Raw genomic sequence first — 15,973 nt, 5'->3', positions numbered from 1 at the left:
CATCCTATGAGGTGGTATGATCAGGCTTTCTTAGGTAGAGCTAGCCTGAAATATATCAACTTGTTAACTGTGAGTGCACTGTATTTGCAGGACAACCATCTAGAGAAGTTCTTCACCTTGTGCCATTCTCTGGAAAGCCAAGTGACATTCCCCTTTCGAGTGATGGATCAGAAGATAACAGAGGCTTCATTGGAGCATGAATTGAAACTCAGCATTATCTGTTTGAATTCTTCACGCCTTGAACCTCTCGTCTTATTTTTACATTTGGTACTAGATAAACTTTTCCAGCTGGCTGTACAGCCTATGGTCATAGCTGGCCAGACAGGTATTTACTGGTTCACGGTCTTCAAGAGGCTTTGCAAGCAACCTAGATATGTGGGGGAAATGCTTGCTGAAATATTCTGGCTTGGATTTAGTATTTAGGGTAGCACACTTCAGAAAGAGTTGTGCTGCTCAAGACAGAGTTTCACTGCACAATTTAATCAGGCTTAATGGAGTTGCTGTCTTTTCTCCTTTCCCCCTGCATTTAAGATTCTTAGTCTCTGGTTGGAAGGTACATTAAACTGTAGTAATTTACTTACCTGAAAATATAGGTCGGAAAGTGGTAGTGGTTAAACTTTGTTTGCAATTGAGTTGTTTTGCAAGTAAAACACCAGCAAAATCGTTCCTACAACTGACACTGCTGTCTGCATCTTATCCTCTGCCCAAAGATCTTTAGACAGAGTTGAATGAGCACAAACCCAGAGAATATAATACTAAACACTGATTTTTGTTTCACTGAGATGCCAGTTGTCCATAACATATGTTAAGGCTGGAAGAATTCCATACTTGCATACAGTGGTGTAGGTAATTTCCTGTCTCATTCAGATAATCAACATCTATCATCTACTACAATATTGGTGCTAGAGTCTGCTAGCTTATATTTCTAGCAATATAAGCCGAGTCTTAGTATTCTGTCTTAGAGAGAATGAGTCTTAGTATTCTGCAAGAAGAAAGTTTATAGGAAATGTGTGAAAGCTGCTAGAAATGTAATTAACAGTTTTATGTAGCGCAAAGTGACTGAATACCAGTGATTTGGTTGAAAGTCAGTGGGTCTGCTAAAGAGTGTTTATTGGCCTGTGTAGACTTTGGGTCTGGTTAGGCATAGCAATTACTGTCTAAAACTCTAAATTTGTTAAGTACTGAATTGAATCTTGCAAGATTAGTTGTTGATTCAAAGAATGCCCTCACTTAATTATGTTATACCCTTCAGTGCTGACTCTAATTCTTGCCTTTGTTCCACAGCCAACTTCTCACAGTTTGCCTTTGAGTCTGTTGTTGCAATAGTGAATAGTCTCCACAACAGCAAAGAGCTGAGCAAGGATCAGCATGGAAGGAACTGTCTCCTGGCATCTTATGTGTACTATGTATTTCGTCTGCCAGACCCACAAAGAGAAGTAGTCAAACCAGGTATTGTTGGTACAAGGGTTGCAGAAGTATTTTTTTTCTTGATACATGTTGTTCAGCATAGCACTTTTGAGAGAAGGACTTAAGGCACTGACCTTTAAGAAAGCAAACACAACTTCTCATATCCAGACTGTGTACCATTTAAGCACTAAACTGTTCTGATATACCATTTTTCTCAGAGGTGGTTCAGGAATATCAGGACTGCAAAGACCAATATAAATTTTCCCCTGATAATCTCCATCCCTCAGTTATTAATTTAAGATGAAGGGCTGATGTGAGTGGTTTCCACAACTACAAGCAATGTTGTAGCTTCATGAAGATGAATGCAAGAGAGATTGCCTAAACTGAAACTTTTTCTAGAAGAACTTCTTCCATAAGTTTAAATGGCCTTAAGATGCCAATTTTTTAATTTAAATAAGTTACTTTCCATGCAAAGTAACCTTCTGCCAAGTGGTACAGGGCTGAGCTTACCCAATATCTACTTTGCATTAAGAATGTCATTGGAGGATAAAATACTGTAAGACCAGCAGGTTTAAACAGGCGATCTTTCTCCTCTTCTCAACCCCGGTGAGGCCATACCTGGAGTGCTGTGTCCATCTCTGAACTCCCCAGTACAAGAGAGACATGAACGTGTTGGACAGAGATGGGACAAGGGTAAACAAAAATGACAGAGGGTCTGGAAGGTCTCTTCAACAAAGAAAGGCTGAGAGAGCTGGGCTCTTCAGCCTGGAGAAAAGAAGCCTCAGGGGGGATCTTCAGTGTATACAAAGAGCTGAAGGGAGAGTGCAAAGACAGAGCCGGGCCGTTTCTAGTGGCACCCAGTATCAAGATCAGAGGCAATGGGCACACACTGAAACAGAGAGAACATGAGGAAACACTTCCTCTAAGGGTGACTGAGCACTGGTACAGGTTGGCCTGAGAGGTTGCCCAAGCCTCTCACCTTGGAGATAGTAGAAAGCAACCTGGTTGTAGTCCCAGGCAGCTGGCTCAAGCTGACCCTTCTTGAGCAGAGGGAGTGGACTAAATGGCCTTCAGTGGGCCCTTCCAACCTCAACCATTCTGGTATTCTGTTGCAATCATTATCCGAAACCCTATAGGATTAATTTGATTATTTGGTTTTATGTTCAATGATTTATCACAAGCAGCTGTTCTGTGGGAGCTAAAGGTATGTAGGCCTTTTTCTCTTTTGAATATTAATATAAATCCCCCATAAGGCACATTTGGACTGATGTTGGGATGTGCAAAAATCTGTGAGCTCACATACACTTCGGCATTTTTGTCCTGGAGAAATAAGGTCTGTGGTGAAACTGAAAACTAGATATCATTTAGTGAAATTCCTGATGGCAGTGCTCCCTGCTTCCTTGGATACTTCAAAGATGGTATTAAATCACGTACTGAAGGTGGTGTTTTGTGTTTAGGCCTGTGAATATTGTCTTAATCTACAGCAAATTAAAAAGAGCTAATGGGAAGAAAGAACTATTGTAATTGTGCTGCTACTTAGGTTACCCTATTAATCTTTTGGTACTGCTTGTGCAATCACCCTGTTAGCTGTTGACTGGGACAATATCAGTAACTTCTCTTTCAATGCCTGTGTAGATTGCTAATGAAGCTGCTGGTAGTGGGTTTTTCAGGGGCTTTATTCTTTTCAAAATGCTGATAACACCACTGAGCAAAACAGGCTTGAACCTGATGTTTGTCTCATATATATGTCCTTTAGTCTTAATTCAAACATCTCACTGTGGCAGGTGGAAGCAGCAGTGCTGTTTCGACAGAATCTCGTTATTACACCTTTGGACGCACTTCTGCAGTGTCGGTTGGAAGTAAACTCCTGCAGAGCCGAGTGATAAGCTGTAGCAATCCTGACATCACTGCTACACAAGCTGCTAATGATGAGGAGGTCAAAAACATCATGTCATCCAAGGTAAGAGAACAAAGTCAAGTATCTGAAGAATGGTATGGCGCAAAACATAATAATCTTGATTTTGTCTTTGAGGGTTGGATTTGCTCCTTGTAAATGAACTGTATGTATCACCAGGACCAATTTCTGTTTATTTGATTTGGTATAAATGCATGTTAAATCTCATTGCTAAATTCTGATGCCTCTTACCAGTGGAGAGCAAGAGGTGAGAACTCTGTCTCTTGTTTGTGGCTTAGACACTTCACAGAGGCATTTGCTTTTCTTTTACTTACCTCACTCTCCTGTTATTCCAGATATTTGAGTTTTGTTCACAGCTGGTAACCTGGTCTGGTCCAAGTCACAGAGTCAGTGCAGCCACAGACCTTTCTTCCTCATTTTGTTTGCTGTTATATAGTTTCCTATTAAAAAAAAAAAAAAAAAAAAAAGTAGTCAATTATATGACAGCAGCCCCATAGCTTTAGATCAGCTACAGTGCAGATGCCATGTGGATAATTTGCACCTGGATCTTTCCATATACTTCATTCAACCACAGAGTGAAATACAACCTTCCTCTTTATTCTCATCCATGCTACATATGACACCAATGGCTTGCAAGAGAGAACAGTTGAGAACATCTAAGAGGAAGGATTTTGTTTCCCTGAGTGGCACTGGGTGCTCGCTGATCTACAGCATCCCAGCCCATCTCAGAGCTTTATGAGGATGGTTGTGTACAGCTGTCTGGGGAAGCCAAAACCTTGAGTTTGCCACTCAGCTGGAGCTGGGAAGCTATGCCTCTTGCAAAACCAGGATTTTTTCTCCTGTGCAAGGAGCCTGTTGCTAGTTGCAGCCCTGGCAGAGCTCTGCAGCAATACATCTGATGAGGTCTGAACTGTATACCCCCCCTCATTTTTCTTTGAGTGTTATATATGTAAAATATTGCTTCTCAAGTAGGTTATTTTCAGAAATATTTTGAAGTCTTTTCTCTATTGAATGAGCATGTGCCTCTCCATCTAAAATGAACAGGTACTGGTCTTCAGCTAATTAAATCAGAACTAGTAAGATATACAGACTTTGACAATTTATTTGATTCATTCATATATGCATATATATCCATCCATAGCAATTTTTAATAATGTAGATTTGAATTTTATGACTTTTATTCTAATGTACTGTGTCCTAGGGGGGACGGGGAGGGGGAAGTAAAACAGAGCTCAAGGCATTTTTCCAAATTAAAACAAAATTAAAATGTTTGATATTACAGCTTCATCATATTGATAAATGTAGAAATTTACAATTGGTTCCTGCCATTTCACTGCATCGTAAATTGTCATAACTTTTAATGGAAGGAAGTACGTCAAGGGGCTAGTTATTTTCGAGGTAGGGCCGGGGAGAAACTCGCACCTTTAAAGAGTGAATCGTATCCCCCGAAGTACCGCTGCAGTGCTGCCATTGGGCACGCGATGGCAGTGCATTTGCACCTTGCTGCTGCTGCTGCTGCTCCTGCTGTCAGGTAGTTTTCGGCCTTGAGTGGGAAGGGGGATAGGAAGAAGGATAGAGGAGAACTGTTTAGATGAATGTATGTGCATACCTTAAAAAAAACCCAAACAAACCCCCAGCTACAGGTGATTTCTTCTCTGTTAATTAGATTAAGTTAGTTATGGATTTACTATTATGTATTTCTTTCATCTGTGTCCCCCAGCCTATGGATCACAGCTCCAGTCGAATGTCTTACTACATTGAAGGAACAAATGACATGTCAAGCCTTTGTGCAAGCACAAGACCATCCAATAAAAAGGTAGGCTATGGCTATCCACGAGGAAACTCCTTGCAGAATCTGGAGCTGGCAATTAGCCCTTCTAAATGTGGAGAGGGAAGCAACAGAACAAAATATCAACCAATTTTATCAAACAAGGAATTAGTAATGAGATATTAAATCTGTGGGTAAACATTACTCAAACTTTTTGCTTCTGTTCCAGAGTCTTTAGATTCTTTATCCAGGACAGATTTAGACAAGTATCAGCCTGTCTAAATCCTCCCTTTGCTCTCTTTCTCGACGTCTTAGAGTCTCTGTCATTTTCTACTGCTGCTTACCTTTGGATACATGTCTTTACATGTTACAGTAAACTCCATTCAGAAATAGTTGCCTCCTCTTTCTTCTGCAAAGAATTATTTTCTTTGTCCCTTTTTGTAGCTTTTAGAACCAAGCTTTTTGTAGTCCAGATTTGAATTTCCTGAAAGTTTAGATAATTGGGATTGTGTCTCTTGTGTTCAGATCTCCCTGTAAAAAGTATTATCTCCCACAACAAATGTCTGTACAAGGTCTGCTGTGGTTATTTCACTGTCTTTCTCTTCCACCACAGAGTCAATCTTACTTTTACCTTCTCTCAGAAAAACATGGATGTGCTAAACAAAAATGCTTAGCAGGTAGTGGGAAACATGACTGCTCCCTATTGTGCACACAGACAATGACCTGAGAATGGTCCAAAGGCATTTCCCTCTTCAGTTATCTACAGTTCTGAATCCACAGAAAAATGGGTCCCTAAGTCTGTTTGCCAACAGCATTCATTTTGGTGAAATCTACCTTCTGATCTTGCAAGGATGCCTATATAGCCCATCTGGCTGCTCACTCTCCAGTATGGAAAAGTTTCCCACAGGGAAGATGTTGAAAATGAAAGATGAGTTGATTGAAAAGCCATTTTCCAACAGTCTGTGTTTATTATGTAGCATTTCCATGAGGAACTGGCATTGCAGATGGTGGTCAGCACGGGCATGGTGAGAGAATCAGTCTTCAAGTATGCCTGGTTCTTCTTTGAGCTCCTGGTAAGACTCAACAGTGGTACTTTACAATTAGTTAATGGTCCCAGGCACAGATTCAGCTGGGTGGTGACCTCTTCAGTTATTCTGCACTGTGTAAAGGAGAGGTCTCAAATAATGAAAGTACAGAGAGTATAAAATAAAGAGTTCTTTGTATTCACACTCCTTCCTCACTATGGCAGTGATGGCAAAGTTCTGCATGAACTACATGAGCAGTAGTCCACGGCTTGTGAGACACTCATCAACCAAGCCCTTCCTTTTTGGAATATCTGTTCCTGTCTTTTCCATTTTGTTAACAACATGGGAGCAGTGACAAAGCTCCACAAACTCACAGTTCTCCAGAGCCCTGTGGTGATGCATGTCAGTGGAAAAAATATACTGATTTCCACTATCAGCATATAAGTAATGTAACATTAGGTCAAGAAATAAGAATTCCACAAGTGTCACTCCTTGTCTGTCATCATGAAGGGCAAAAGTGGCGGGCAGCAGCATTTCAGAATTCCAGGTGCAAGGGGTTGGGGGAGGGTGATTCTGATTTCAGGTACTGAGAGTAGCCACCTGCATGAATATGAACAGGAATCAATGTCTGTCTGTATTTGAGCCTTAGACCCTCTGTTGTCATTGCCATGTATCACAGCAGCTCTGAGAAAATAAGTGATTAAATTCAGGGAAAAGGAAATAGGAAATTTTATTCTTACAAACAAACTTAAAGCAGTATTTTACCTCCAGTCTTGGCATTTTTTTAGTATTCTTTTTCCTGCTTTGCAGATAAAGAGTATGGCTCAGTATGTTCACAACACAGAGAAGCAAGATAACCCACGAAGAAGCCGGTTCTCTGATCGTTTCAAAGATGATATTACCACTATAGTTAGTGTGATTACTTCAGAGATTGCTGCACTTGTAGTCAAACCACCCAAGGTAAGTGGATGAAATAAGCACTATGGATCCTTACAACTCGTGTTACACTGAGCTACATTTAATCTCATTTCAAAATCAGCAGTGTTGCTAGAATTAGGCCAATATTCTCACATGGACCTTAAGTAAGAGTTGTGGCACTGTAAAGGGTAGCCTTGTGTTCTCTTGGCAGACTGTTTTTGTTCATCTCAGTTCCTCAGCCTGCTTCTCAGTGTGACTGCAGTGTGCAAGAAGAGAATTGCCTTTCCTTCTTACAGGAAAGGCTGGACATCCATTTTCAGTTGTAGTAATTCTTTACGCCATCTTAGCCAGAACATCAGACTGCAAGCCCAGCAGGACTTCTTCCTTTTATCCCCCTTTGCAGTTACCCTCTATCTTACTGAACTGTGTTTAATTCCTCATTTGAGTTCTCTGTAGCAGTGGAATATGCCATAAGAAGGCACTGCTCCTCATGAATGTTGCAAAAGACAGCCAAAAGTGATCTAACCCTTGATCTCTTTAAAGAGACACTGGGCATTTGAAAATTGATGACCAGAAATAAGCCTTAAGTCCCATAAAATTCTTTCTACTTTTAACAAATTGCACTGATACAACAGATTATAAAGTTGAAAGGATCACAAACTGTAATTTATATTTTAACATTGCTACTGTTGATACCTCTTTGGACTGGCCAGTAGAAAAAGCTAAGGCCACAGATAGGCAGTGAGTGACTGTTGTTCATTCAGTAGTTGTAACCAACTTGTTTTCATGCCCCAGAGCTGCCAAATGCAGCTAGTCCAGCAGAGTGCTCTGCAGCAGGGCAGGGCAGAGCAGCCAGGAGAGCTGGCCTACCAGGTCTCTTTTCAACAAGCTCAGTTTCATAATCCACTTCTTCAAAGTGCTGAGAACTGGGAAAAGGGCAAGACCAGACAAATTGGGGCAGAGAATGACAGAAGGGCTTGTCACTGTTCACTCAGTCTGCTGGTGTGCTTCTGTGATAGCCACATGCAGAGAAATAATTTCCCCAGAAATGTTTACCTAAGCCATCAGTGATTTTTTTTAAATACATTGTGAAATAAAAATTTTTTACAATAAAAATGCTTTAACAGACTTGTAGGCTTTGCAAAGAAATTGGTATTTATGGCTTTGTCACAAGAAATGCACAGGTTTTTGTGGACTGTTAATTTGATTCTCATTTTGATAGAATGAGCATATACAACCTCATTGTGTGTGAAAATTTCGCTGTTGTGTTTTTGGAATTAGGGCCATTGGTTAGGTGTAGTGAGTAGTAGGCAATATGTGTCTGATTTTTACGTCCAAGAAGTGATAATTGATGCTTCAATACATGGTTGAGCATGTCAGGTTGACCTGGATTTTTACAGTGATATGTCTGGCATGTGCTTGCCTGCCCTATAAGATAGTGGAAAACCAGGTTTTCTTCACCAAGAAAAATGTTTTCCTGTGCAAATTCCAGATTGTAGAGAATAAATATATTCCTGAACAGCAACAAAAAGCTTGAAAAATGAAAAAGTGAATTGTAGCCACCCTGAGGTGCTGCACGCCTGTTCTTACTAGCCAGAGGTGCCAGAACAGACAATATTTTTCTCAGTCATCTCCTTTGTCAGTTTTGAGCATTAAATATGTGCAGATCCCTCAGGCATCTTCACTAATTCCTCTTGGTGAACTACATAGGCTCCTGAGAGTTTATGATTTAAATTGGTATGTTTGAAGTATCTGTAGCCTCATTTTAGAGAGTACATGAAGTTCTTTGTGATTCTTACTTGAGGCTGTGTATCTCTGGTAATCAGGCCAATTCCAAGCATACAAGAGCTTAGCTGCTGGATGGTGAACCCCACAGATTTATCTAATCAGTATTTTGTTACTATCAGTTTTACACTTAAAATTCTAAACAAAATACTTGGCATTCCATCAGCAAAGCCAGTGCAGGTTTTTCTTAATATTTGATACGTTTTAAGTTCCTAAACCAGCATTCTATTATGTTCCGTAGGAAAAAAGTAATGTGCAGTACTGCAGCCAATAGGCAATTCAGAACAGGTCTCAAATTCATTGTTGTCAGCCCAAAGGGGTGCAAAATGTCACAAAGTGACATTTCTCTGTGAAATAGTTGAAATAATTTACAGAAGTGATTCTATGCAATTTTAACAAGATCATGTGAACTGGAGAACTGAAACGATCTTGTCCTGTATTTTCCCCAAGATGGTTCTGGGAGCTGACCCCTGCACTATTTTTCATGATTCTAAAAAGTCTTCCATCTTTTTGTAAGTTTTATACATCATAACTGGAGTGTTTTCTTTTTTTAAGGAAAATGAACAAGCAGAAAAAATTAATATCAGCCTGGCATTTTTCTTGTATGATCTTCTTTCTTTAATGGATCGTGGATTTGTGTTTAATCTCATCAAACATTACTGTAATCAGGTAGGCACCATGCATGACTGGGATTGTATTTGGCTTATGTGTTTCGTTCTGTTTGATTAGTTTATCCATCAAGATCCTTTGAGTTGTGTTAAAGGTCCAGGTAAATTTCCTATTTCCTATCGCATATGCAATGATTTTAAAACCTCTTTTGATTTGTGATCTGCTGGAAAAAAAATTGAGTGGAGGTAAAGACTCTTTTGGAAATGTCTTACTTTCAACTGCTGCAAAACACCCATGGAACCATCTTTCTTCCCTTATATTTTTACTGTCCTTAGCAGTAGGATCTGCAGATAATACAGATCAGCTTTCTGACTCCTCCTGCTGAGTGCTGTGAGGACAGTATTTAGCTTTCAGGGAGTCACTCAAAATAATACATCTGTCTTCTTGCTTCACAAGTCTCTGAAAATTAAAAATAAATGGTGATGCAGGATGTTGTTATGGAATAATTTGTTGTATTTGACGGGGAGCATTTTCCTTGTGTTTTGTGACCTGTATTTTTGCAGGTCCATCAGGTATCTCCACAAATTCCTTCACTGATGTCATTGTTGACAAGAAGGGAAATGATGAGACCACCGATGTTCTGTGTTGCTTAGCAGGACATTTTATGAGTTTGCCACAAACTCAGAAAGTTTGTTTTCCATTTTTGTCTTATGCAAAAACAAAAAATAATGTATATTTTTGTTTTGGGAGAAAATAAGAAACAAACTATTTGTTATCTCTTGGGAAGCTGGTAAGTTATCTGGGGAGCAGGGAGAGAGACACCATCATTGTCAAACAAAGAGCAGCTAATGTATGGAAAATAGGTACAATGAGCATTTTAATGCACGAAGGGCTACATGTCTATGCCCTTTCCGGGGAGCAGGATGTTTCACTACATGGTAATGTAAATAATACCAGCCCATCACTTGACACTTTTTTGTTTGTTTTTTCTAGCTTTCAAACAAGCTGAATTCACTCTCCACCCTGATTTCCATGAGACTTGAGTTCCTGAGAATTCTCTGCAGCCATGAGCATTACCTCAATCTGAACCTCTTCTTCATGACATCTGCATCTGCTCCAGCGTCTCCCTCTCCCTCCTTGTCTTCCCAGGTGTTTGTCCATTAGATAGGTATTGCATGAATGTCACATGAAGCACATGTAGAAAAATATTACATTGCTCTGTACTCAAAAACTTTAGTTAGAATCAGCCACTGTTGGATCAGGGAGAAAAATTTCCAACTTGAGAAAAAGGGACAGAAGAAGAAAAGCTACAGGAGTGCTACTGTAAAACTGCATCTACAGGAGTTAAAATTGAATGTGACACAGACATGTGCTCCCCTGGAAACATGCACATGCATGTTCACAGAAAATGACTGTTGGGGTAGACACACAAGGTCTAAAAGGAAAACAACTCTGAAGACCAGTTTACAGGCCTTACACCCTTATCCCATCCACACACAACCACAAATATGTATTTCAATATCTGTTTTGGAGAATTACGACATGCAGCAGTGCACGCTTTCCATGTGTTTGCCTTCTAATGGAACTTCTTACTTCCCAGGTGGAAATAGATGGTACTACTATCTAAGTTAGTGACTAACACACTGCAATTTTCAATATTTTGGAATAGTGAATTTTTGTTGAGCCTTTGTGCTGCTTAAAATAGGATTATCATGCTTTCTTTTTCTGTTGTTCTTTCTTCTGGGTTTTTCCCCCACAGTAATACAGATCATGCTATATCTTTGTCCATGATTCTCTGCAGTTTTTTTGAACAATGTTCTTCTTTTTTATTTGAACTTTATTATTTTCTGTGTGGAAACACTCAGGTATCCTGAGTAGACCAAGCAATCTGCATCATAACTCATTTCTCCAGGAATTTTTCCAGACTTGGTCTGATACTGACACAGCTCTAGACTTCCTTAATATCAGGGCCTCCCATGATCCTCTTGACCACAGAGTTCACAAACACATCAAAAAAAGAAATTGTTGATTGTCACAGGACACACTATTTTGCCAGTCTTGTGCTGTTCTCCTCTAGATTGTATGGAGATGATTTTCTGCAATGGGGCAAACTCCCTATCAAAGGCTGCTCACATGTCTGTTTTCCATCTCATTGCATTTCAGTGCAATGCTTCATAATTGCCACAATGCTTGGAGATAAGGGGATGGAAATGAAACTAAAAATGATGGGAGGTACAAAAGCAGTCTGAGTAATGGAGCAGTGCAAATTCATGGTTTCTTTTCTGAGTATCATTGTCAAAGAATTGGTTGGATGCTAAAATGTGCTACATCTCGTACTTTAATAACCTGTTGTCCCAGGTTCATAATAGTAAATAGTATTTTCTTGAAGTTTTTCCTGATCCTAAAAGCAAAGCATCACAGTATATTTGGTTAATACTAATCCTGGATGCCAAAGAGCTAGAAATATGGCTCTTCTGCTTACAGGGATAAAAAATATCAACATAGTTTTTGTAACTAGTTCTAGCAAGTCAGAGCTTGGCCAACACCAGTTTAACTGATCTTTCCTTCAAGCAACATCATCAACTCTTTTCTCCTTTAGGAGCAACCTACAATGTGCAACCTGTGCAAATCAATAAGGCTTTTGTGGCCCTTGCATGATTTAATGTACTAGCTGACCACCCTTCCAGTAATTTTGATCTGTCTGCAGGATTGCTGCCCACTTGAGTTAGACTTGCAGTAGAAATATGGTCTTTTGAATAAATCTTTTGAAATTTTTTTAGAGAAGCCAAACTCACTTAAATGGGTGCTCTACACTTTGACATTATTTCACACAAAAATAGTACAGCCAATGCCTGTTTGTTTGAGGTTGAATGGGAGTGGGCCCAAGTATATGGATCCAAAATAAGGGGCTACTAAGAGACATGGGGTTCATTTGACCCAATATACTAGAAGATAGCTACCACAGTGTGGTATATGGATACTTCATGTGTTTGGGCTCTGAGGCTATTCCCAGGTCACTAACAGAAATACTGGAAGGAATACTGAAGAATATAGATTAAAAGCAAGATTTGGACTCATAAAACCCAGTAGCTGCAGTGGAAGTAGAGTCTAAGACTTATGCTCACCTGGGCAAGGGACAAGAGCATTTCAGGTGACCTGTGGCAAGCACCTGTGATTGGAGAAGCTAAGAAGTTCATAGCACATATATAAGCAGCAACTTTCCATTCCTGGACTGGCTGTATATCAGTCACAGCCATAAGTTAGAGCAGTTTGAAGGCTGGTCTAAATTATGCCAGCTGCCAGCAAGCTCAGCCAAGGAGTTCCAGGGCAAAAGGAAACATGGTTCACATGCCTTTCCTGACCTTACTTCCATACTAGACATCATGTATGCAGAAAAACACACAGTGAACAGCTTCTGATACCTAAGTCCCTCTTAATGTAGAAGCACTTTCTGGCTCTATGATAGCTAATGGCTTCTCTGAAACAATAAGAACAAGAATGAAGAAAATTCTGACTTTGTGTCCTGTCCAAACTAATGAATACAGGGTAGAAATTTTGTATCTCAAAAAGTGTAAAATGAGTTGCTCATACAGAACAGAAAGCATGAGATTGCATCCTAGCAAGCTTTTAATTTCACACACAGATATCTTCCTCCAAAACGTCCAACCTACTTTCATAGTCTGTGGTTTTCCTCCAGTAGAGATTTTCTGTTTGTTACATTGACTGTGACTGTGATCTCTTTAAGAAGCATTTGTTTCAGTGATCATTCTTTAATACTTCTAATATATTTCCGCAGAACTCCAGCTCCTGCTCTAGTTTCCAGGACCAGAAAATCACTGGTATGTTTGACCTCTCAGCTGAATATCGTCAGCAGCACTTCCTGACTGGCTTACTTTTCACTGAATTGGCAGCAGCACTGGACGCCGACAGTGAGGGGTGTGTATCCTAATTTGCAGATTTTAGAACTGTTACTCTTGGCAAGGCCATAGTTTGACTCCAGGACAGTCCTGCTTCCCCCACGCTTTTCATGAGTCGCTCTATAACATAGCAATGACCCAGTCATGGTTTTATCTGCAGTATGTTCCTCTCATTTAATAAAAATATGCTATCTGTGGTGATAGTGTTGGCTGAATACAGAAATTGAGAACACAAAATTTCAGTTGCTCTTCCCTCTAAAACACCTGTCTTTGTCTGAACTTAAGCATTTAGCTAAACTTTGGCCAAAGTTTGATGCTTTTCCTTAAGAATCTCTGTTTACCACAATGAATTTTTATGGGAAGTTTGAAAGACGTGTATGCTTTGTTTGATTGTGGTAAAGTGTCTTGGAGATTTAAGATACCTATCATTTGCAGGGAACAAGAATCTCTGCTCAGAATAAAAGAGATTATCAAGTGCCTACTGATGTTTATTATTTGTTTCTTTCACCTCCTTTCCATTTATTAAATCTTTGCTTTATAAGTGATTTGTGCATGATCCATGAATGGAACTCATGGATGGTTTCTGTGTTAACAGGATTAGCAAGGTGCAAAGAAAAGCTGTCAATGCTATCCTTAGTCTGCTGAGTTCCCATGACCTAGACCCACGTTGCTCCAAAAAGGAGGTGAAGAATAAAATTGCAGCACTTTACCTCCCTTTGGTTGGTATCATTTTGGATTCACTACCACAACTCCATGATTTTACAAGTAAGACCTTTTTGTCTTTGAATTTTTCAACTCCTAAGAGAGACTTGTCGAAATAATTTATCAAACATAAGAGATTTGTCTAGTAAGATAGAATATTTCTTTACTTAGAATTAAACTGGATTTTTACAGACAGGAAAAACTTCAGTGTCCTTGCTTCATGAGAAAGTGATAAACCAGAGACACATCTGTAAGTGCTCCTGCATATCTCTTAGTGTAACTTTTCTGACCTGCCAAATAAAGCCTGCAAGGTCTGCAAGAAATATTTAGCTCCACATACACATAACAGTAGTGAAAATATTGATAGTGATACTGACATCATGTTACACCACAATTATAGAAATTAGATTGTATTCTCTTTTTCTATTGCTTTTTTGCTGCTATTAATATGATACCAAAATTAATTAATTAAATGTATATATTTTGAAGAGTACATTTTTGTCTCCGGTTCTGAAAATATTTCTCATTTAAATGTCTTAACAAAAAACTTACTAGTATGAAAGTATTATTTATCACTTTCAGTTGGGTCAGGTGAAAACATTTACTATTCATTCATACATATAATATATAAATGTGAACAAACAAATAAATAAATAAATAGGCTAAGTAGATCTCACACCATTCTTTTCATCTAAGTATTATCCTTATACCATTGATGAAAAAAGTTATGAAGAAGCCCAGGTGTACCAATGTGCCTAGGTTTTAGAGTGTCTTCCTTTCAGAATCTGTCACAAGAGGCTGTGATCACATTCAGAACACATGGGGTCCAGCTGATCACTCAGCTTCTCTGAAAAACAGAACTTGCAAAACACAGAATGGGTGCTCAGAATCAGATAAGATTTTTACAAAACTTTAGTATAAATAACTTCATTTGCTAAAAGTGATATCAGGAACCAGGGAATAGAAGCAGGTAGGTGCCTGAAATAAAACTTGTCTTTAAGTCAGCAGGCAATACTGGATCTGTCAGCTCTTAGCAGACTTACATACTTTGTTGAATATTACAAATCCATGTCTAGGGCTTATTCTCTTGACTGAAATTAACTAGAACTGGATGGTTCCAAGTCGTACAAAGTACTGGCGTGGCTTTGAACTTCAGAGATAATCTCATGTTTGCTACCACCTGTTACGCATTTTATGTGTTTGAATAATTTGGCAGTCTTTGCAGATGGCTGCAGTTCTTCTTGCTAATGCTCTGCCTCTGCTTGGTACATCAGCCAGACAAACAGTGTCAGGGATGGAAGTGCCAATTGTTTTGCTCAGTTACAGACTAATGGAAAACTGTGACATGTGAGCAGAAGCAACTGGATTGCCCCTGAAGTTCCAACGGAATATTTCAAATTTAGTTTCAGATATCCGCAGTGGAAAGGGACGCACAGGAAACCCAGAAGAAGAACAAGAGTCTTCAGGTGCAATCAACCAAAGCGTGGCTCTTGCCATTGCAGGGAGTCAATTCAACATCAGGAACTCTGGAATACCTGTGGTGTCACTGGTATGTTTACTGCTCTGCCAATCTCCTTTCTTGTATCTGTTTTCATCTTCCTTTTTTTTTTCTCCTTTTGTCCTTTCTTGCCACTAACAGCAACAGTCATGAGAAACTGCATTTTTGTTTCATCCAACCCCAACGGATCCCTCATAGTCCTTCTGTCATCTTCTCCTATTCTCTTCTAGTTAGTTAATTGCTATTTTACCATAGCAGTTGTTCACTTTTTTCTCCCACATGCCTATTTCCATTTCCAAACCAAATCTAGACTCATTTTCAGATCAGCAAACGCCACTGTGGCAGCGCCACAGTTCCAGTCTTACCTGAATCCATGGATTTAGGATTCAGAGGTTTCTTTTTCTCTATGTATGGTTTTTCCTCATATGT

General features: G+C 39.4%; 1 protein-coding gene across 4 annotated transcripts in view; it reads left to right on the top strand.

Moving 5' to 3' along the window:
- DOCK8 (dedicator of cytokinesis 8) overlaps nucleotides 1-15,973 on the top strand; it is an 88,931-nt gene that overhangs the window by 49,060 nt on the left and 23,898 nt on the right. For all 4 annotated transcript variants that reach the window (XM_059873350.1, XM_059873353.1, XM_059873351.1 and 1 more), the window contains 11 exons: nucleotides 91-325; nucleotides 1,285-1,449; nucleotides 3,192-3,367; nucleotides 5,043-5,138; nucleotides 6,068-6,163; nucleotides 6,926-7,075; nucleotides 9,374-9,487; nucleotides 10,421-10,576; nucleotides 13,224-13,363; nucleotides 13,940-14,109; nucleotides 15,450-15,595. In XM_059873350.1, coding sequence (XP_059729333.1) covers nucleotides 91-325; nucleotides 1,285-1,449; nucleotides 3,192-3,367; nucleotides 5,043-5,138; nucleotides 6,068-6,163; nucleotides 6,926-7,075; nucleotides 9,374-9,487; nucleotides 10,421-10,576; nucleotides 13,224-13,363; nucleotides 13,940-14,109; nucleotides 15,450-15,595 — 1,644 coding nt within the window. The remainder of the gene's footprint in view (nucleotides 1-90; nucleotides 326-1,284; nucleotides 1,450-3,191; nucleotides 3,368-5,042; nucleotides 5,139-6,067; nucleotides 6,164-6,925; nucleotides 7,076-9,373; nucleotides 9,488-10,420; nucleotides 10,577-13,223; nucleotides 13,364-13,939; nucleotides 14,110-15,449; nucleotides 15,596-15,973) is intronic.

This window comes from Haemorhous mexicanus, chromosome Z (assembly GCF_027477595.1).
Source record: "Haemorhous mexicanus isolate bHaeMex1 chromosome Z, bHaeMex1.pri, whole genome shotgun sequence".
In the NCBI taxonomy this organism is placed as follows: Eukaryota; Metazoa; Chordata; class Aves; order Passeriformes; family Fringillidae; genus Haemorhous; species Haemorhous mexicanus.
This window is presented reverse-complemented; position numbering and strand designations above follow the sequence as displayed.